Below are 23,797 nucleotides of genomic sequence, written 5' to 3'. Positions count from 1 at the left end.
TTCATGCAACTGAAGTTTGCTAGCTAGGGGTGTCCGAGCTGGCTTGCACTCTGTTATGTTAGCTTCATCTAAAAGATCTAGAACATACTTTCTTTGATTCAAGAATAACTGCTTTGAGGAGGTGGCCACCTCAATTCCAAGAAAGTGTTTCAAGTTCCCCAAGTCTTTAATGGCAAATTTTTTATGAAGTGATTGCTTAAGAGCTGTGATTTCACTCACATTATCACCTGTAATAATAAGATCATCAACATATATAAGTACCACTAATTTCCCAATATTACCACTTCGAATAAACAAGGAAGAGTCAACATGACTCTTTTGGAACCCTGCAGCTTTAAGAACTGAACTGAGCTTCGAATACCAAGCTTTAGGGGACTGTTTGAGACCATATAAGGCTTTGTGAAGTTTGCAGACCTTGTTGGATTCCTTTTCTCTGGGATGACCTGGAAGCAACTTCATGTACACTTCTTTTTCAAGCTCCACATGAAGAAATGCATTCTTCACATCCATTTGGAATAAGGGTCATGCATTATTGACTGCCACATATAATAATACCCTCACAGTGTTCATTTTGGCAACTGGAGTAAAGGTCTCCTTATAGTCAATGCCATAGGTTTGTGCAAAACCTTGAGCTACTAACCATGCCTTGTGTCTCTCAATGCTTCCATTGGAGTTGAACTTGATCTTATATATCCATCTACTTCCAACTGCCTTCTTGCCCTTTGGAAGATCCACCACACTCCATGTCTGGTTGTCATTCAGAGCTTGGAGCTCTTGAGTCATAGAATCTTGCCACTTAGGCATGCATGAGGCTTCATGAAAATTCCTTGGTTCAAAAGTGTTGGACAATTTGTTAAGAAAAGAAGCATGAGATGGTGAGAATCTGTGATAAGAAATGGTTGCAGAGATAAGATGCCTTGTAGTGTAAGTAATGTACTCTTTCAACCTTACTGGTGGATGTCTGATAGGATTTTTACAACTCGTGAATGCGATAAAAACCTCCTATTTTACTTGCAAGAATTACAAGGATATTGTAGTATAAACGGATCTCGCAAGGTCATTCTCCACAGGGATTATTAAATAAACCGAAACAAATCAGATTTCAATTAATTATTGTAAAGTAGAAATTTAAGTGAGTGATTTTATAACCTAATTACAATAAAAACGAATTTAATGAATTAAAATAAACAAACTGCAATAGTAGGATTAGAGAGAAGAAAACAGTTTTGAGAAAATCAAATTAAGAAAGCACTAGGGTTCCACCATCACCTAGCAATCCTATGAATTTTTACCAATTACTTATGATCTACACATGCCACTTTGAAGGTTAGATTTTCCTAATTCATATTCTACTTGGAACCTCCAACATAGAACGTATATCTAACATGCAATCCGTCCGGACGTTCGGATCAAATCTAAACATGAAAGACTCATTATGCTTTATGAAAATCCTTTGAAAAACCATGCAATCCTTAAGACGTGATATTCATCTTAAGAGAAATTACAATTATTAATCACAAGAAGCCAGCGTCAATTTCAGGGAACCTTCCGACCAAAATTGCATCAAATTACTTTTCTAAAGATCCTAATGGTGATCAGGCATTAAGACAATTAGATAGTTTTTATCCCGGTGATTAACAATTCAAAATATGCATGCAATCAATCATAAGCAATTAAATAAAAATCACATATTCATGCTAAGGCTCAAGGCTTCGCCCTAGCAAACAGAAATTAGTTCCGCATATTCATAATTGAAATCATAGAAAATATTCCTAAGAAAAAGATTGAAAACACCTTCAAGTAGAAAATCTTCAAAACCCTAGCACTTCTCTCTGTCTCCAATATTGCATAAAATAAAGCGTAAACTAAAACTGTAGACGGCCCAGCAATATATTTGCTAAGCCACCACACAAACCCTAGCAAACTAAAATTAATAAAAACCCTAAATTAAAATAGTAAAATTCGTCCAAAATCTGAACAGCCACATTTTTGACCCATAAGCTGCTCCAAAACTGGCCCAATATAGCTGGATTTAATGTTTGGAATATTCTGAACACTTCTACAGAAGGCCACGAACCCATCCGAAGTTATCTTGGGCTCCAAAAACGCAATTTAAGCCCAAAAACGTCATTTTCCAGCACTGCGCACTGCTTCTTTATTTTATCGTCAAAAAATAACTGCTTGGTGAAAAAATCCCAAATTTTGATACGATCAAGCTAAGTGACTCACGAACGTCCTCCAACTAGAATTACTCCAAAATTCATCCATTTGGTTCTGTTTTGCTCCAGAGGAAGTCGGAAGTCCTATATTGAAAATACAATTCAAAGTATCAAAATTCTTCCAATATATTAACCAAAATATACTAAGATTAGGGTAAAATATATAATATAAAATCTACTCATCAATGTCTATCTCGGACCTCAGCATAGCTCCCCAAAGGATTGGTACTTTGGATGTGTAGTCAGGCTTTTGCTTGTTGATGTGCTACAAGAAGAGGACAAAGTTAGTTTTGAAAGGTGCCTTTGTGGGACCTTAGGTGTAGACCTTGAGGCTCCCAATCAAAACTAACTGAGTGATAGGCGTGCCACTGCTATCTCAGTATAGCAAATGTGGAACAAAAGTGTTTTAAGTCGATTACTTGCGCCTCAAGTTACTTGGACGTCTTGTTATCAAAGGATTGTCGCAAATGGGTTAAGTCTACATTAAGTTCTTTTTCTTGCCTTGTAAACAAGGACTTTTAGTTCATAGTCTTGTATGTTTGAATGAAGGGAGTCCAGATCCCCTTAAGTCATTTGTTTAGTCCTAGATTGCTTTTAATGATAACATATCCATTAAACTAGCCGGATCCAGATACAAATGAGACTCTTAAAGTAGGAAAACAAGTGGAAAAAACTTGAATACATACTGAAGAATGCATTAAGTAGTAGATCTATTAACTTAGAAACCAAACAAAGAGCTTCGGGCAAGATTTCACCTTGTCTGTCAAGGTTGAACCTCTTGCAATCACTTATCTTTGAATTAACAGGGGTTTATATGCTAAAAAGGGATGGATGGTAAACAAGTTTACACAAGGGAATTAATACTATGCCACTAAGGGAGATAGCATAGCTTTAAACTGGACAAGAGATAGCTTGTCACTAAAAATGACTGAATCTGGGTTGATTTCAGCTTTTGGATGCAAATCTGGCTTGAGAGCAGAGTTTGTATTTTTGTTTGTTTGATTGGTTGAGCGTCGTTGTCTTTGGGGCCTCTTCCTCCTTTTATAAGCAAATTAGCAGGACTGCTGTAACTTTGTTCTTGCTCGAAAGCACGTGAGTCATCAGTTTTTTACTTGGAATGCCACTAGAAAGGGTTCTTTGGCTAGTAGTAAGTTAGTTTCCATCACTTGTCACTTCAATATTAAGCACGTGGCTTGCATTTTGGCTAAGAAGGCTTTAATTTGCCTTTGGGCTTGGTGCTGGGCTTCGGGCAAGTCCCCTTTTAGTTGGCATCCTTGGGCTTTCCGTCATCTAAGTAAGGGAAGCTCAGTCTCCGACTTGGGAAGTCGATATCTACAAGGAAAAGGATTTTTCAAAGCAAAATCGGATTACGTGACGACACCAATTTCTTATAGGGGCATAAGGGCAGCCTTGAAAATACTTGAGGAGGAGATGAAAAGGTACGTGATCTTAGACCCTTATGGTGGAGTTATGCATGACATAAGCAGCAAAGCCATTGATTTTCCTCACACAAAAGGCAACCTTTTTACGATTCAGTACCTGGTGGAATGGAAAGAAGAAGAAAATCACAAAAGAAATGACTACATGTGACGACCCATCCCAAATTATTATATATATTTTCTCCCCTAGTGTGTAAAGTGACGATATTGCCATTGTTGGCTTAGTGACGTGGATGTACATATGTAGTTTTAAATTATTTCCTCGCCATCGTAATTAAATCGTACTTGACGTCACGAGCATGTCGACGTGAGTTAGGGCCAAATCGGATTTGTAACGAAAAAGTTACGATTAATTGAATACATAAATGCGTAAATCACGAGCCAATTATATTAGCTCCTATTACCTCTAAACCAATCAGATTTTGGGCTTTTATCTTTCTTTGGGCCAATTGGAACTCTATCCCTCTCACGGCATGACACACCCCGACTGGAGTCGAGATGTATTGGGCGTCATGTGAGTGTGACGTAGCCTTGTACGCAAAGCGGAAGCGATAAAGAGTAAGGAAATACGAACAATTTAAAACCAAGCAACTAGCAATCCTAGTTAAGATAGGATATTAGTGAGAGTTTAAGTTTAAAAATACACTTTCAGACCAACACCCGAAGGATACTAGTAAGAGTAAGGAAATACGAACAATTTAAAACCAAGCAACTAGCAATCCCAGTCAAGTAGGACAATTACTAAGATACAACACCCGAAGGTGAATCCTACTTTTTCGGATTCTGTCAGAACACCGTTGGATTCCTCGTAGCCACCAACTCTGCTACCTAAGACCTGGAGGGGCAAAAAACAAAGTTGAGTGGGTCAATAAAAACATTCTTACACGAAAACCTTATTTTTCTTTGAATATACTAACCCCTCACCGTAAAACAAGTATATAGGTACTTTCCCAGAAAATAGAATACATAAATATGTATATATCTCAAATCATGCTCAATAAATCAAGATTCATATTTGTATGTATATATGCCATGCGTATGCCATGCCCAATAACATAAAAGTACCAAAAGTAAGCCAGGTGGTGCAATTCACAATAACCCTTTGCTAGCTGGAGTCACCTGACGTGATCTATATGGCGGAATCTAGAGCTCATCTGAATCACAACATCAATCTCATCTCATCATATAAATCATTATGTGTATACGTCACATATTTCATCATATCTCATCATGTATACACATATTTGCACACAAGTTGGAACCACCTCACGTGGTCTGGTCGACAAGACTGGGTGTAAAACAATAATACGCTCTAGTGCTACGATCACGTGAATACTGTGCGATAAATCGCGGGTCACCTACGAGTCGGAACCATAAATAAGGTCTGTACGACAAAACTGTGCACCTAACTTGGATCCAAGAGGAGCGTGTGGTGCGGGAGGTGAACGTCATGTTAAAGACTATGCCCCTAACTCTGGGCGGGAGCATTAACACCGGGGTGCAGATTAATGAGCTCTAATATATATCTCAACATCATCATCATCATATCTCATAATCATTACCAGCATAGTGTACTCACCTGTATCTTACCTGGGCCTCCACAGCACCATGCAACAATATGTATAATTATGATAATGCATATACTAAAATATGAGGCATACATGACATGGCATTTAAATCACATTTCTTTTAAATACGTTTTCTGGGAAAAACGTCAAGTATATATATATATATATATATATATATATATATATATACTGAAAATAACTACCCACTCACATATATGTAGCTGGGTTGTAACCCCTATGCCTAGCCTAGCTATGCTCGTCCTTCAGATAGGTCTCGCCTATAGGAGAAGTACTGTGTTTGTACCATACTTGACCAATCCCGAAACTACTGAGCACCGGTCAACGTTATATCTTCAAGGACCCAGAAAAGTTTCCCTCCAACCAGGAGGCCAATCACAGCACGACATGTGTTGACATCAGACGCCAATCATAGCGCGACATGTGTCAATGTCAGAAGCCAATCACAACATGACACGTGTCAATGTCAGAATGAAACTAGAAACTCTCTTCTATAAATAGAGATCATTCTCTCACAATATTTCCTAATGTCATTTGTACTAAATCATTCAATAGTACTCACAAAAGTAGAGCTTGAACCTATGTACTTGTGTAAACCCTTCACAATTAATGAGAACTCCTCTACTCCGTGGACGTAGCCAATCTGGGTGAACCACGTACATCTTGTGTTTCCAACATGGGGAGCGAAGGAAGCCACAACACACAGAATGACACCCCTCTTGCACCTGGTGCGAAGCAACGAAAGAAGGAACAAAAGAAGTTTGCTCCTCAGGCTAAAGTCGATGAGCTGGAGGCTTAGAACAACAAGATAGCGATGAAGAATGAGATCCTCCAATAGCAATATGAGAAGGTCTTCGAGATGCTCCATAAGGCTAGATATACTAAAACACACAAGCTCATCACCCATGTGGAAGTCAACCATCAACTGGGTGCCCCTCAACACGGAGGGTCATTTGCCCTCAACATGGGTATTCCCGTTGAGGAGCGAACTACTCATCGAAATGGCGACCAACATGAGACTTCTCTCAACCAAGCTACTTCGACCTGAAGCATAAGGAGTGGAGGAAGGCACCTCATTACAGAAGGAGTGGAAGGATCGAAAGCCGTTTTTCACGACTGCCGAGACTTCCTAAAGCAACGTCGAGACAATCCCATCCATGTAAGCTCAAAGATCAATGACCCAAGGGTCTCTGAAAGACTCGGTCCTGTCCTATGTCCCAGGCCAGCTACCAATTTGGGAATGGGCAACAAGTCCTAGAGAAACATGAAGGTATAGGGGACTCAAAGATGTTCCGATAGACATACCTTGGAAGTCAGTACGGCGAGTCCAGGGAAAAATCACATGCTCTTGATCAATCCTTCCTACTTCCAAAAGGAGATGGAAATTTCCGAAAGAAAGCTCCAGTGGTACATGACTCTACTCAGGACCCTCTTGTCCTACAACTCCTTAAGGAAGTAAACAAGTTGTAGGCCAAACGACAAGCTGAGATACCTTATTGGAACCAACCTAAGCATGGCCCTCTTACAAGGAGGATCCTCGACACCCCCTCCAAGCAAAGACAAAGCAGAAGCTTGGCTTGCAACTCTATACTGGAAAAGAGGACCCGATTGAACACCTTAACCTCTTTGAGTCCACCATGGCATACTAGATGCACACCAACAAAGAGCGATGTCTTCTCTTTCCCTCCACCTTCTCTGGCGGAGCTCTAAACTGGTATTGTCGTCTACCACTTGAGACAGTAGACTCATTTGAGGAATTGAGGAAATTGTTTGTTTCTTAACACATTTTCTAGTACGATCGCTTACACTCTGCGGATGACTTGTACACTGTTCACCAGAAGCCAGACGAGTCATTACGTATGTATGTTGGTCACTTCAGCCATGAGTATTCTCGTTGTGCCGAGGTAGATGACAAGACTGCCCTCAAAGCCTTCACGACAGACCTACGTGATTGTTTCTTCAAGTACATGATCAATGCCAACACTTGGAAGACTTACTCTGAGGTGATGGCACAAGCTTACAACCATGTCTTCGCTGAGGCAAGGACATATCAAGGGAAACCCCCCACAGTCACCCCTTATCAACAAGTAGGGAGTGGAAGCCAGATCTAACCAAATGAGAAGACCTCGACCTTCCAAACGGTAGCGGTGCCTCATCCTGCCTTACTTAATACTTCACCAAGTCAACAGACATATCAATTTCAGGGAAAATGGAAAGATTTCCATCCTCACCAGTCCCATTTTAGTAAAAGGAGTAAGGGACACTCTCACAATAACCAAGGGTATCGCCATAATAATGCCAGCCCGCAGACAGTCAACACTGTGGGCCAAGCACGTGTCAGGACAGGCCCTACCCCGAGGTATGAGACATACACGCCATTAAACACCACATGCGTGGCCATTTACCCCAGCATAGCACACCAGATACTGAAGCCAATTCTTAGGTATTCGGGTTACAAGCCCATGAAGAACACGAGCACGTTTGCTGTTACCATGAGCATAACGGCCATGACGGCGAAAAGTGTATCACCCTTCAAGATCATATTGAATCTTTGGAGCGTGAAGGAAAAATTAATCGATTCCTCCTTCACCCTTCAAGGGATAACCGTAACCAACACCAAGTGAATGTGATATATTCCATAAGCGACGGCACACCCATATCTGAATCTTCTAATAGGGCCATGAAAAACAGCGAACGAGCTTTAAGACCTGGCTACCAAGTATTTTACGTGGAAGACATCAGGGGAGGCAAGTATCAAAAGCCTAACTGGGATCCAATATGTTTCTACCTGGAGGAAGAAAGAGGTATCATCTACCCTGACAATGACCCATCGATCGTGGAGGCTCACATAGCCAACTTTGAAGTAAGACGAATCCTGGAAGACACGAGGGCTTTGGTCAATATCATGTTTGCTTAAGCTTTCAGGGCACTTAATGTAGCTGAACACTTGCTCGATCGCTCAATTTCTCCTCTGATAAGCTTCTCCGGTGATATCGTGCAACCTATAGGGAGCATACACTTACCTTTCACCATTGGTACATGCCCTTACACAACTACCATTACCACTAACTTCCTCGTAGTTGATTGCCCAACGACATACAATGTCATCTTTGGACGCACATGCATCAATGATTTCAAGGCCGTGGTATCCACACATATGTTATTAATGAAATTTCTAACCCTCTATGGCAATGGTTACATTAGAGGAGATCAACTTAGTGCACGGTCATGTTACAACACTTCAATCAAGCAACAACACCTGCTTTGTTGGAAATGTGCCCTAAAACCAATCATATGATGATACTTTACGGACGTTTCACATGTTAAACTAATCTAGTTTAATATCAAGGGCAAAGATTATTGTTTGAGCCGTCTTATATAAATGTTATATGCTTAAACGATAAGTCCAAGGAATATGTGATTGGGAGAATGCGATCTAAAGAAGTTAGATTCATGAGACCATTCTTTCGTAGACACATCCTAAACGTTCCTGATCATAGGATTGCCAATTGGGCATTGACAGTCCGTTAAGATCAGTACGTGCTGTGTCTTCTCTCAGGGAGAGTGACTAGTCTCGAGTCATTGGTGTGTGTGACATCAAGACAAGTACCTAGGTGCTCAATAGAGAATGAGTTCACTGAACACGATCAACGAAGAGTTTTCATATTCATGTCACATGAGAACTCATGGTTGGGATAATGCAAAGTAGTCCTTTGACCTGAGGCATCATAGTTGTCTTGTGGTTAAGTCCTTGATCTTTGATTATGTCAAAAGTCACTCCAAAAGGAGGGTGTCCATGGCATAGTTGGGGTTAAGCCACTTAGCCATGGAGGCAAGTGAATGCACAACAAGGGATCTCTAACCTTCAAACTGTTTGAGGGAGAATACTCTATGATATGATTAAGAATCTCTGGCCAGAGTATGAATGAGATTTAGGAAAGTCGTTCCAAATCTCATTCAAGGTAATCATATAAGCACACGAATCACATTGGATAGTAGACATGAATAAACTATCAAACCAAACAATGTGGTCAAAAGTATTGTATTAGAGAAAGACCGTATTGCATTTGTAATCCTAAACTGAATAGGTTCTCTACCCTCTTCTGATTATCTTGGGTAACCATGATATGCTGCTAGGTGTCACTCTTGGTTTGTGGAAGCCCTAAACGTGTATAAACACTAAAGGGAGAATTGAAAGTAAGTTTCAATTCACAATCGATTTGAAAGAGTTTTAATCGCCCACTGCCGCACTAAAAGGAACCTAATGGATCGTACACCGTGTAAGGTGGAGATTGAAGAAACAATGGAGATGAGTAAGAATAGTTAAATGGTTTAATTATTTATGGCAAGGATTAATTAATATGTTAATTAATCAAACGAATAAGTTCGTTAAAGACCTCGGGATAGTTTTGGACCTTAAGGCCCAATGGGCTTCGAACGTCAAGCCCATTGACTTAAGTTGTATGACAATTTAATGAATAAAGATTCACAAAGGCCCAAAAGCCCAAATCCCTTATGTGGCCGGCCATGTGTGTTGAATTAGGGTTTTTGGTTCTTAAGTCATTTAAAGAAGTGACTATATAAAGAACTTTATAGCCTAAAATTCATTAAGGGGTTTCTTTTAGGAAATTGGAGAGAACACAAAGCTCTCCTTTCTCTCTAAAGAGGTCGGCCCCCTTGGAGGGATTAGCTAGCAATCCCACTCCTCCAAGGTCACTCATTCCTTCTCCAATCTCTCCTTGGTGTGGAGACTTAGAGGTTCTCAATTTTGGGAACTTGGAGAACCATATTCTTCCATCCAAATCCATGGATCTAAGAAGCAAGGAATGAAGGCCCTCTCTTTGGGTGATTAGCTTTTGCTTATGCAAAGAGGAATCTACAAAGGTATAAATTTCTCAACTCACTTTGATTTGAGTTGAGTCTTGGTTCACCAATCTACTAGGCTTTGAATTTCATGGGTAATGTTTTGTTTTTGAGTGCATGCAAGCATGATTCCGCCTTTAATTGTTAATTGCATGCTATATGATGTTGCTCAAATGAACATGTTTTCACAAAATCATCCTTCATGCTTGTGCCCAAGGAAACCTTTTCTATACATGACCAAGTCATAAAGACAAGCCCGGACGAAGTCAACTTGGATCTTCACGGTGGCAACAGTCAACCTGACGATCCTCGAAATGACTTTTTGACCCAGCAAGCACAACCCGCTGAAGAGCTGGAGAAGGTTTCTATATCAAAAGATTATCCAGATCGCATGGTGAAGATTGGCACCACCTTGTCACCACCCATTAGGTTGGCATTGATCTCTTTTTTGCAAGAGAACACTGAGGTCTTCGCCCGGTCATACGAGGACATGTCAGGTATCTCTCCCAATATCAGATGTCATCGCTTGAGTTTTGACCACAGACCAAGCCGGTGAGACAGAAGTGAAGATCTTATGACGGTGAACAATATGAAGCAATAAAGGCAGAAGTTGAAAAACTCAAAGGCATATGCTTCGTCCGCGAAGTCAATTACACAACATGGGTAGCAAATATGGTCCTTGTTAAAAAAATCCGACCAAAGAAAGTCTCTTGCTCCTAAAGGTCTTGTGGAGAATGTGTGTCGACTACACCGACCTAAACAAAGGATGCCCGAAGGATAACTTTCCTCTTCCTCTCATTGACAGACTTATAGACTCTACGGCAGGGTGTGAACTCCTGAGCTTCATAGATGCTTACTCAGGATACAACCAAATCCTCATGAACCCTTCGGACCAAGAACACACAGCCTTCACTACTGACAGAGGACTATATTGCTATAAAATCATGCCCTTCGGCCTAAAGAATGCAGGAGCGACTTATCAGAGACTAGTCAATTCAATGTTCGCCGAATAGATTGGGAAGAACATGGAAGTTTACGTTGATGATATGCTAGTCAAAAGCAAACTTGCTGACCAACACATCGCTAACCTATCTGAAACTTTCACCATTCTGAAGAGGTATCGAATGAGGTTGAACCCCAACAAATTTGCCTTCGGCGTAGGCTCTGGCAAATTCTTAGGCTTCATGATAAGCCAACGAGGCATTGAGGCTAATCCCGAGAAGATCAAAGCAATGCTCGACATGAAGGAACGGGTAACTTCAAAAGACATCCAAAGCCTTACTGGCAAGGTGGTAGCCTTAACTAGATTCATCTCTAAGGCCACAGACAGATGTGCTCCTTTCTTCAAAGCACTTAAGGGAAGTAAGAAGTACATTACATGGACTGATTGATGTGCCAAGGCATTCAAGAACCTTAAAGACTACATTAGTAAAGCCCCGCTGCTCTCCAAACCTGAGGTTGGTGACACTCTCATTATCTATCTGTCGGTATCGGCTTCAGCAGTAAGTTCCATTCTCATTCGAAAGGATGGTAATGTCGAACGGCATGTCTACTACGCTAGCAAGGCCTTACAAGATGCAGAGACACGATATTCCAACATTGAGAAAATGGCACTAGCATTGGTCATGTCTGCTCGAAAACTTCACCCTTACTTCCAAGCACACTCCATCATCGTGCTTACCAATCATCCTCTTCGACAGATACTCCAAAGTCCCGACACTTCGGGGTGAATGATAAAATGGGCGATAGCATTGGGTGAGTTTGACATCTCCTACCAACCAAAGCCAGCTGAGAAGGGCCAAGCAGTGGCAGACTTCATCGTCGACTTCACATATCCTGTTGACATTGTTTTTACGCCTAAATAAGTGGTTTCATTACCTTCGGAAGCTCAGAAAATAGAACCAACAGCCCCAGTATGGAGTCTATATGTTGATGGCTCGTCCAACCAACAGGGTTGTGAAGCAGGATTAGTCCTTACGACCCCTGACAAAGTGGCAATGGAGTATTCTCTTCGTTTCAAATTCAAGGCTTTGAACAATGAGGCCGAATATGAAGCCCTCCTAGCAGGCTTACATTTGGCTAAAAACATTGGGGTTAAGCGAATTGATATCTTCAGTGACTCCCAATTGGTGGTTAACCAGGTCACCAACAACTTTGACGCTAAGGATAGCTCCATGGCAGCATATATGGCACAAACACAATTATTGCTCAAGCATTTCCACTACCAGATCACCCAAATTCCTCGAGAGGCAAATAGTCATGCAGATGCTTTGGCTCGCCTCGCTTCAGCAGTGGAAGACAAGATTAGGAGAAAAATTCAGGTCGATTTGTTAGCAGCACCAAGCATCATGGCTGCGGAAGTGTGCAACTTACAACAGAGGGATAGTTGGATTACCCCGATTTATAGATTCCTTTCTTATGGCACCCTTCCAAATGACAAAGTCCAAGCTAAGCAGATTCGATACAAGGCTACCCGTTACTTGATCATTAATAACCAACTCTACAAGCGGGGTTTTAACTTACTATACCTAAGATGCCTTACACCCGCAAATGCGAAAATTGTCTTTCAGGAAATACATGAAGGAGTCTGCGGAGATCATGCTGGATCATAATCCCTAGCACACAAGGCTTTTCGCCAAGGATATTACTGGCCAACACTCTACCAAGATGCCATCATAATATCTCACTCATATGATAAGTGTCAATGCTACGCAACTATTCCTCACTCCCCTCCCGAGCCGCTCACTCCTATGATCAGCCATTGGCCCTTCGCCTAATGGGGACTTGATTTGATCGGCCCAATGCTTGTTGGGAAGGGTAAGGTCAGCTATGCAATCGTTGTAGTTGACTACTTCACAAAGTGGGTTGAAGTAGAATGATGCGTAAATATATAAGCACACACAAATTAAACCCTCTTGTTGACAATTGTAGTATGGATAAGTAGGGATCGTTCTTAAACCGGGGATTAGGAGGGATTGCTAAACACTTGAAAACTGACTTAGAAACGTAAAAACAAAGTTTAAAACACTAGATTAGACTCAAAGAATGCAAAACTAAAGTTTAAAACACTAAAACAAACGAAAAACTCAAAACAGCAACCAAAAGACTCAAAACTGCCTTAAAAACACTTTCTGGGCAGTTTTGAGCACAAAGCAACAAATTGGACGAATTTGGGTTTTAACTTGTACCAAAACACTTAAAAACATAAACCAAAACACTTTCTAACTAATCTAGGACTTCAAAATAAATGGGGATTTGATTTGGACGAAAATAAATTAACAAAACAGATTGCAAAGTAAAAACAGATTTGAAAACGATTTTGGGGTTTTAAATGGATGATGGATTAGTTAGAGGCTCTTTCTCCACACATAACAAGTATGCAAACGACTCGATTTCCAGTTATTCCTTCATTGAATCATGAATGACAATGCCCCAAATTAACCGTGACATCACTAGTTAATTCTCAAGTTTTCCTTGTGTTATTGGATTGGATGACATCATTTGACAACCCAAAGCATTCCTCAAAAGTTCCCTACATGACATCATAATAAAGATACAATCAAAGATCATTACATTCAATGAAAACTATAAGCATTGACAAAGCACTTGCAACTATGACATCATGTCACTCATGCTAGGAATTGGACTTAACGCGATCGTGACTAGCGACCTTCACTACATATGAATATAAGTGTATGACGATTATGTGAAACAACCTTATATTCTAGCAACATATTCATGCAAGCCAATTAAGTGTCGACCCCTAATTAACAAACACAAATAAGTTATTACTCGCACAGTTAAGCCAATTGCATTCACGATTCAAGAACTCATAACTGGCATTTATCAAATCAACTTGCATACATAGTCATGGCTTCGAAATTACCCCTAACCAATAGGGGTTTAGCCACTCATGTTCATAGCAAAACGAAAGGAAAAGAAATTAAACATTGAAATCATAAAACGAATTACACCTAGAATGCACCAACGATGAAGCTTGAGCATCCAAGAGTCCTTCCTTCTTTCTCCTTGCTGCAGCACACGAATGGGTGGATTTTGGGGGTTATGGATGGTGTAGAACGATGGGTTTATGGCTGGGATAGGTGTATGGGATGGCTAGGGTGGTTTTGGGTCAGAAAATATGGTGAATGGTGAAGGATAGGTGCGGCAGAGAGAGTGGTGATGTTTCTGGCGTGAATGGGACTGAATGGGCAGATTCTTGGGTATTTGAATGATGTAGAATGGATGGAGGATGTATGGAAGTGTTTAGGGTTGATGGGTGGTGCGGCTAGGGTGGTTTTGTGGCAGAAATTTGGGTGAATGGTGAAGGAATGGGGCTGTTGAAGATGGAGAATGGTTTCTGGCGTGAAGGATTATTTTCTGGTTGAATGGGGTTGTTTGTGGCTGCACAAACATGTTTATTTAAAGGGATTAGGAAATTAAAAACCCTAGGCTAATTAGGTAAACAGAAATTTAAGTCAAAAGCTTCTAGAAATAGGAAACAAAATCAGAAAATTAAAGGAAAGGGCAAGGGAAATTCGGCTAGGGTTTAAAACACAAAAGGAAGGTGTTTTAAAGCTTAGAATCAGGAAATTACCCTCTCCCTTGCACGGCAAGGAAGAGGAAATACCAAGGGGGGTGTGGCAAGGGTTCAAAAGGTGCAAGAGATGTGTATTTGATGTCCTAGAATGCTTAGGAAGTCTTCATAATTGCTGGAACTTTTAGGGACATTTAGGAAAAATCAAACCAAAGTAGGAAACTTTGGCTTAACTTTCCTATTTCAAGTAGGAATCCTTGTTGGAGTAGGAATCCTTGTTCTTATAGGAATCCTCATGTGATTAGGAATCCATCTTCCATTAGGAATCCTTCTTGGAGTAGGAATCCTTCGTCGATTAGGAATCCTTCTTCAATTAGGAATCCTTCGTTGATTAGGAATCCTAATTTCTTCAAGTCTTCAATTCATCCATTCCTTTTGCTCCAAAAGGCTCCAAATTACATCATTTTGCACACTTCGGCTTTGGAATCTGAAAACACGCAAAAGTAACTTTAAACACTAAAATAGCTAACGAAACATAACATAAATGCACGAGAACAAGCCAATTAAGTCGCATAAATATGCTCCTATCATAGAACCCTTGACAACCATTACTGAGGCAAAAATAGAAGACTTCGTATGGAAGAACATCCTTTGTAGATTCGGCATTCCCAATGCAATAGTCACTGACAACGGACAATAGTTCGACAACAATAAGTTCAGGATGTTCTGCTCTAAGTTCAACATCAACTTATGTTTTGCCTTCCCAGCTCATCCCCAGTCTAATGGACAAGTTGAAGCCATCAACAAAATAATCAAGCGAACTTTGAAAACCGGCTTGTACAAGGCTAAAGGTTGTTGGCCAGAATTTGTACCCCAAGTTCTTTGGTCATACCACACTTCGTATCAGACATCAACAGGAGAAACCGCATTCTCACTTGCCTTTGGTTTAGAGGCAGTTGTCCTAGTTGAGCTTGAGCAAGCAACGTTCCGAGTCCAAAACTACGTGCAAAGTGAAAATGACAAACAATTTACCCTCAACTTCAATCTAGTCGAGGAACATAGAAACCAGGCTCACTTGAGGAATGTCACCTACAAGCAGCACATGTCTAACTACTATGACTCAAGGGTCAAACCTTGTTCTTTCAAAGTAGGGAACTAGGTATTGAAGAAAAGATTACTCTACGACAGAGTCCTGAGTGAAGGAACACTTAGTCCAAATTGGGATGGACCATTTGAAGTTGTTGGCATCAGTCGCCTTGGCTCCTACAAGCTTAGAAGCTCCAATGGCAAGACCCTTGGCCGTCCATGGAACGCTAATCACTTGAAGTACTATTACAAGTAAACTCACATTGTACAAGTGTTAAGCTTCAGCTGTTCGGCATCCTATGTAACGAAGACTATTTGGAATGAATTCAATAAAGAGGTGATTTAGACAACTCGGTCCTAATCCTCTTACATTCCTAGCAATGAAACACTCAAGTTCAAAGCTTCAACATGAATGCTTCCAACATGAAACAAAGATTATGTCAACAAGACTATACAAATAAACGAACAACTTCACAATATATTCGTTCAATCATACATTCCAACACATTCATGCATAAGCCAACTGTGCTTTGAAAGGGTTCAACATACTTTGTGTCATTCGACACCTGCTACAATGTGCCTCGACACCTTGCCCTTATTCTTACTAACCAGGTGATGAAATGTGAAGAATGAACTCATCTTCATGCCACCAACCAGGTGATGAAATGTACAACCCGTACTCTCCTTCATGCCACTAACCATGTGATTAAATGTACAACCCATACTCTAATATCATTTGGCAACTTGCCACTCATGCCACCAACCAGGTGAAGAAGGAACTCATCTTCATGTCACCAACCAGGTAATCAAATGTACAACCCGTACTCTCCTTCATGCCACCAACCAGGTGATGAAATGTACAACCTGTACTCTAATATCATTTGGCAACTTGCCATTCATGCCACCAACCAGGTGATGAAATGTACAACCAGTACTCTCCTTCATGCCACCAACCAGGTGATGAAATGTACAACCCGTACTCTAATATCATTTGGTAACTTGCCATTCATGCCACCAACCAGGTGAAGAATGAACTCATCTTCATGCCACCAACCAGGTGATGAAATGTACAACCCGTACTGTAATATCATTTGGTAACTTATCATTCATTCCACCAACCAGGTGAAGAAGGAACTCATCCTCGTGCCACCAACCAGGTGATGAAATGTGATGAAAGGTGATGAAGGAACTCACCTTCGTACCACCAACCAAGTGATGAAAGCAACTCACCATTCATTCCACCTACTAGAAGACGAGTAGTACAACTTGTACATGTGAACTCCTAGCATTCATAAATAATAAAAAACCTTCAAGTTTAACAACTTAACTAGGGGAGCACTTATGCCCAACAAGAGTTATAGTCACCAACAAAGTCTTATTGCAAGCCAACAACAACTTTAGTGCATGGCATGCGAAGATCAAGCTATTCAGCCCTCTTGCATCTGCTTCAGACATTTCCCCTCTGTAACAATGCAAACACTACAACTCGTAGAAAGCTTCACACACTCTTGATCAAGACAGGGTGAAGCAAAACCAATTTATGGTGCCATCAAGAGCTTCATCAATGGAGGGCAACCACAATTCTCAAAAGCTTCACACACTCTTGATCAAGACAATGTGAAACAAAACCAATTTATGGTGCCAACAAGAGCTTCATCAATGGAGGGCAACCACAATTCTCAAAAGCTTAACACACTCTTGATCAAGACAGTGTGAAGCAAAACCAATTTATGGTGCCAACAAAAGCTTCATCAATGAAGGACAACTACAACTCGTAGAAAGCTTCACACACTCTTGATCAAGATTGTTCGAAGCAAATTAAATTTATATGGTTCGCCCAAACCTTTGACTAATACAAGGTGTGGCTTGCATCATAATCTCTTGCTCAACAGTGTGGAAGCAAAATTTGTATATGTTGTCTCTCCCACATTTTCAAATTTCTAGTTTCCCAAAAAAAAAAAATTGGGAAATTCAACAAATTTCTAGTTTTCCAAAAAAAAAAGAAAAAAAAAAGGGAAATTCAACAAAGCTTCATTAATGGAGGACAACTACAAATTCTCAAAATCTTCACACTATCTTGATCAAGATAGTGTGAAGCAAAATCAATTCATGGTACCCAACAAAGCTTCACCACAAAAGCTTCACCAACAAAAGTTTCATCAATGGAGGACAACTACAAATTCTCAAAAGCTTCACACTATCTTAATCAAGATAGTGTGAAGCAAAATCAATTCATGGTACCCAACAAAAGCTTTAACTCCAAAGCTTCACCTACAAAGCTTCAACTCCAAAGTTTCACCTACAAAAGCTTCAACACAAAAGCTTCACCTACATAGCTTCAACTCCAAAGCTTCACCCACAAAGCTTCACCCACAATAGCTTCACCTACAAAAGCTTCACCAACAAAAGCTTTACCCACAAAAGCCTCACCCACCACAAAAGCTTCCCCTACAAAAGCTTCACCCATAAAAGCTTCACCAACAAAAGCTTCACCCACAAAAGCTTCACCCACAAAAGCTTCACCCACCACAAAATCTTCACCTACAAAAGCTTCACCCACAAAAGCTTCACCCATAAAACTTCACCAACAAAAGCTTCACCCACCACAAAAGCTTCACCTACAAAACTTCAACACAACAGCTTCACCTACAAAAACTTCACACTATCTTGATCAAGATAGTGTGAGCAAAATCAATTCATGGTACCCAACAAAGCTTCAACCTCAAAGCTTCACCTACAGAGCTTAAAAATTCAAAAATTCAAAAATTCAAAAATTCAAAAAAATAAAATAAAATAAAATAAAATTCAAAAAAATAAAATATTGCCTAGGCCTCCTCTTTTTTGGGCCTAACAACTTTCATAACAAATATATATGAAGGAGGAGTTTTGGGCTACCACTTTGAAAGGAAATGCCTCATTCGTCAACTCCATCGACCGGAGACTTGGGGGACTCCTACCATATGCTACTGCACCTTGATACTCGGAAGTCTCACGATCACTCAATGACTTGGATTTTTCAAGTCTCCAACCGAGAAGTTTTCCTCGCTCGGGAAATTAAGGGAGCACTACCTCAACATACATGCTTCACTCACAAAGCTTCAACATACAAGTTTCAACAAAAGACAAAACTCAAAGAACTTAGTGAAGAAGGCCTTGGTGTATTTAACACAATACGTTGAAATGAAGCAAAGCTTGTTTTTTAATATCTCCGCTAAGTTACAAATATGTACGTATACATGAATAAAAATAAACAAACAAGAGGGAGCCTTCACAAAGGTTGCTCAGAAGAAGTCTCAGCAGTCTGCAGAGCCCTAGAAAGAGGAGGCACTGGAGGGTGATTATTCGGAGCCTCAGTAATAGGCAGAACCCCAGAAGGAAGAGGCACCAAAGGTTGATCATTTGGAGCTTCAATACGCGGTACAACCCTAGAAGATGAAGGCAATAAATGCCTTTGGAACAAACCCACAAACCTCTAATGATCAAGTAAAATCTGACCATCAGATTCCTGCAGCTGGTCGAGCTTCCTCTTCATGTTTGTAGCATAGTCATGTGTGAGCCTGTGCAACTGTTTATTCTTATGCTTGAGCCTTCTGATCTCCTGTTTGAGACTTATCACTTCAGCCGCCAATGATTCAACTTGGTGGGTTCGAGCAAATAAGCGTTGGGCCATATTAGACACAGAACCTGCACACTGAACACTGAGAACCAGATAATCCTTAATAGCCAACTCATCAGATCGTTTGGAAAAATAGTCTGTTATCTTTGGGAGTGAGAAGGTTCTTGGCCACCACCGCAGCTGTCATATCATTCTTTATCACAGAGTCCCCAACGGTAAGAGGACCAGTAGGGGATACGAAGGATGAGCATCATATGTTGTCCTGAGAGGGCATGGCTGCCTCTTTACCAAAGTTCAAGTCAAAACAATGGTCGGATGGGCCAGACATTCTTAGAAATGATGAAGGAGAAATGAGGTGCAATAAATCTCTGCAATACAAAAATAAGGGGAAAATTCCTACAAGCAATAACTCTTTGAACGTACTTCTTGCACACAATTGGTGCCCCTATAAAAGAAAGGGTAACAGGGTCGTTGGTTCAAAAATCAAAGAGGCACCACTCTCCGGATTTCGAGAAGCAGATTTTCTTGAGTAAAATATGTCGACAATCCCCACAAGTAACAACAGCTCCTCGGGTACCACCAATAACTTTGCCAAAGATCTCTGACAAAGTTTAGACACATAAATTTTGAAGGTCTAGCTACCCTACTATTACCCATAAGGGTAAAGGAACAACACCACTGCTTGATAACTGGAAAGTTGTGTCAACCTCCGTGCTCAGTGGCAAGGCAGACTGGCAAAAATGCCCAACCTTTACTCACATTCAAGAAAACACTCCCAACAAGATTGCATACTCAAAAATCAAAGAGACACAGCTCTCCGAATCTTGAGAGTCAGATTCCCAACAGGATTACTTGCTCAAAAATTGAAGAGGCACCGCCCTCCGAATCTCGAGAGCCAGACTCCGTCTAGGATTACTTGCTCAAAAATCGAAGAGGCACCGTTCTCCGAATCTCGAGAGCCAGATCCCCGATAGGATTGCATGTTTGAAAACCTAAGAGGCACCGCTCTCCAAACTTCGAGAGCTGGATTTCCTTGGATAAAGCTTGTCTGCAATCTTCACATGCAACATCAGCTTTCCAGATACCATAGACTATTTTTTCAAAGTGCTATGACAAAGTTAAAACATGTGAATCTTGCAGCTCCCACTACATTGCTATGATCGAGAAGGGTAAAGGAATAGTGTTACCACTCACTGTTGGGACAATTCCTATATATGTCGACCTTCATCCTCCACAGCCCAGCAGACTTGCAAATAAAAAAATGTTCAATGTTTCTTCCCATCCGAGAGGGCACTTTCAGCAGAGTCTCTCGAAATACTCAGCTTCTTTTCCCCTTATAATACCTCTGCAAACAAGCCACACCAGAGCAAGAGTATCTCATATCATCAGGGTTAAAAGCAAGAGTATCTCATATCATGCTTTTTCCCTGTCTTTTCCTTTGGCCTTGTTCTTACCTGCAAGATAAGGAGAAAGAGGGCAATCAGTCAGCAATTGGAATCAAGCTTCCAGTTAGGAACTGACTGCCTAGAACCACTTGCCAGATTACTTACCTGGCATTGCTCTCGAGTACTCATCTTCAACATCTTATGCTTCTAAAGAAGATACCACATCTGGCTGAGGAACAGATAGGGCAAGTGAGAAGGATACAAGGAAGCATGTGGAGACAAGCGTAACAGAACAAGTGCCGATACATCAACTACTTTGTCAACAACAAAAGTATCACATATCATCAGGGTCGAACGTACTCTAGATTTGATGGACTTGTTTTGACCCCTCAAATTCTTGAGTCGGCCTTATACTCTGGAGGAAACCAGAAAACCCTCCAGCCCAGTTCAAGAATAAGCCTGTGGAAAGTTACATCTTCAAAAGCAAAAGTATCTCATATCATCTCTTCTCCATTTGCTTCTCCTTATCCTTGTTGGTGTTTACGACACAATGAGAAAGAGACCAATCAACCAAAAGCCAAAGTCGAACCTCTAATCCATGTTGCTTGCTTGGAAGTCTGATTGCTTACCTTGTCTGTTCCCTCCTTCGGCAAATCTCCTAGCTCGACGACTTGGGGGACTCCTACTATAGGGTTTGTATCACACTTGACCAAGCATGAAACTACAAGTAAGCTTCAAGTGAAATTGATACATTACCTTGTGCATCTTCATCGGTTAAAGATAACACCCTTGGATAGAGGAAAAGTACTTCCAGAGAATATGCCATATCTACATATGAGACAGATAAGGCAAGTGAAAATGATACCACACTTCGGTACTTAGAAGTTTCGTGATTACTCAATGGCTTGGATCTTGCAAGTCCCCAACCGAGGAGCTTCCCTCACTCAGGAACTTAGGGGAGCACTGTTTGTACCATACTTGACCAATCCTGAAGCTACTGAGCACCGGTCAACTTTATACCGTCAAGGACCCAGAAAAGTTTCCCTCCAACCAGGAGGCCAATCACAATGCGACATGTGTTAACATCAAAAGCCAATCATAGCACAACACGTGTCAACATCAAAAGCTAATCACAACACGACACGTGTTAATGTCAAAATGAAACTAGAAACTCTCTTCTATAAATAGAGATCATTTTCTAACAATATTTCCTAATGTCGTTTGTACTAAATCATTCACTAGTACTCACAAAAGTAGAGCTTGAACCTATGTACTTGTGTAAACCCTTCACAATTAATGAGAACTCCTCTACTCCGTGGACGTAGCCAATCTGGGTGAACCACGTACGTCTTGTATTTGCTTCCTTGTCTCTATCCATTTACATACTTATCCACACTAGTGACCGAAGTAATCTAGTGAAGGTCACAAACTTAACACTTTCTGTTGTACCAAAGTCCTCACTGATTTTGTGCATCAACATACTGAAATAACGTTATTTAAGCACATAAACCAAACTATGTAATAACTTTTCATACATAGCTCAAATTGGGTATATGAATATGCCACAGTGACCTACACAACCTCAGGATCATCCCCATATTTTTAGAATATTTTTCCGACCACCCATGCACCGGCAAGTGCACGGCAAGACGCGCGGCCACGCGCAGGGAATCCTAATAGATTCTCTAACTGCCGTTAGGAATATTCCCTGGAATAATCCATTAAAACCCAATGGTAACCGTTAACCCTAACTGATGGCGTTAGCATATTCCGTTAAAACTGACGGAGTATTCCCATTTCTTCTCCGGTGAGTCACCGGTCGCCGGCGACTTCGCCGGTTTCTGGGTAAAACTTTAAAACTACTATTGTCCTTCGTTTCTTCACCATTTCTCATGAAATTGGTACCAAAATGAAGCTAATAACATGTAGAATCACGTTATACATGTTTCAAGGCTTAAATTCTACTAGATTTTTCTCAAGAAAGGTTTATAGCTTGGCTTACATAGATAAACGTCGATCTCAGCGCTCCAACGTCTAAATGAAGGATTTATTTTGTAAAACATGTTCATTTGAGCAACATCATATAGCATGCAATTAACAATTAAAGGCGGAATCATGCTTACATGCACTCAAAAACAAAACATTTACCCATGAAATTCAAAGCCTAGTAGATTGGTGAACCAATAATCAACTCAAAAACAAAGTGAGTTGAAATTAATACCTTTGTAGATTCCTCTTTGCATAAGCAAAGGCTAATCACCCAAAGAGATAAGGGCCTTCATTCCTTGCTTCTTAGATCCATGGATTTGGATGGAAGAATAGGTTCTCCAAGTTCCCAAAATTGAGAACCTCTAATTCTCGACACCAAGGTTCGATTGTAGAAGAAATGAGTGACCTTGGAGTAGTAGGATTGCTAGATGTACCCTCCAAGGTGTTGGCCTCTTTAGAGAGAAAATGGAGAGACAATTCTCACCCATTTCCCCCAAAATAAACCCATTTTTCACTTAATTCACTTAATGAATATTTAGTTATAAAGTCATTTATATAGTCACTTCTTTAAGTGACCTAAATAACCAAACAACCCTAATTCATCTAATATGGCCGGCCACCTTATGAGATTTGGGCTTTTGGGCTTTAATGAATCTTCATTCATTAAATTGTCATACAACTTAAGTTAATGGGCTTGACGTTCGAAGCCCATTGGGCCTTAAGGTCCAAAACTATCCCGAAGTCTTTAACGAACTTATTCGTTTGATTAATTAACATATTAATTAATCCTTGCCATAAATCAATGATTAAACCATTTAATCATTCTTACTCATTTCCATTTAATCTCCAATCTCCACCTTTCACGGTGTGCGATCCATTAGGTTCCTTTTAGCGAGGTAGTGGGCGATTAAAACCATTTTACATCGATTGTGAATTGAAACTATTTTCAATTCTCCCTTTAGTGATTATACACGTTTAGGGCTTCCACAAACCATGAGTGACACCTAGCAGCATATCATGGTTACCCAAGCTAATCAGAAGAGGTTAGAGAACCTATTCAGTTCGAGATTACAAATG

At 40.5% G+C, this 23,797-nt stretch overlaps 1 protein-coding gene across 1 annotated transcript in view; it reads left to right on the top strand.

The window, feature by feature from the left end:
* Window positions 1-895: 895 nt before the first annotated feature.
* The window catches only part of LOC126621190 (berberine bridge enzyme-like D-2), a 34,317-nt gene continuing 11,415 nt past the window's right edge, over window positions 896-23,797 (top strand). Inside the window, exons 1-2 of the mRNA XM_050289593.1 lie at window positions 896-924; window positions 3,515-3,803. Coding sequence (XP_050145550.1) covers window positions 896-924; window positions 3,515-3,803 — 318 coding nt within the window. The remainder of the gene's footprint in view (window positions 925-3,514; window positions 3,804-23,797) is intronic.

This window comes from Malus sylvestris, chromosome 5, assembly GCF_916048215.2.
Source record: "Malus sylvestris chromosome 5, drMalSylv7.2, whole genome shotgun sequence".
Classification (NCBI taxonomy): Eukaryota; Viridiplantae; Streptophyta; class Magnoliopsida; order Rosales; family Rosaceae; genus Malus; species Malus sylvestris.
The sequence above is the reverse complement of the archived record's forward strand: the minus strand, read 5'-3'. Positions and strand labels throughout refer to the sequence as shown.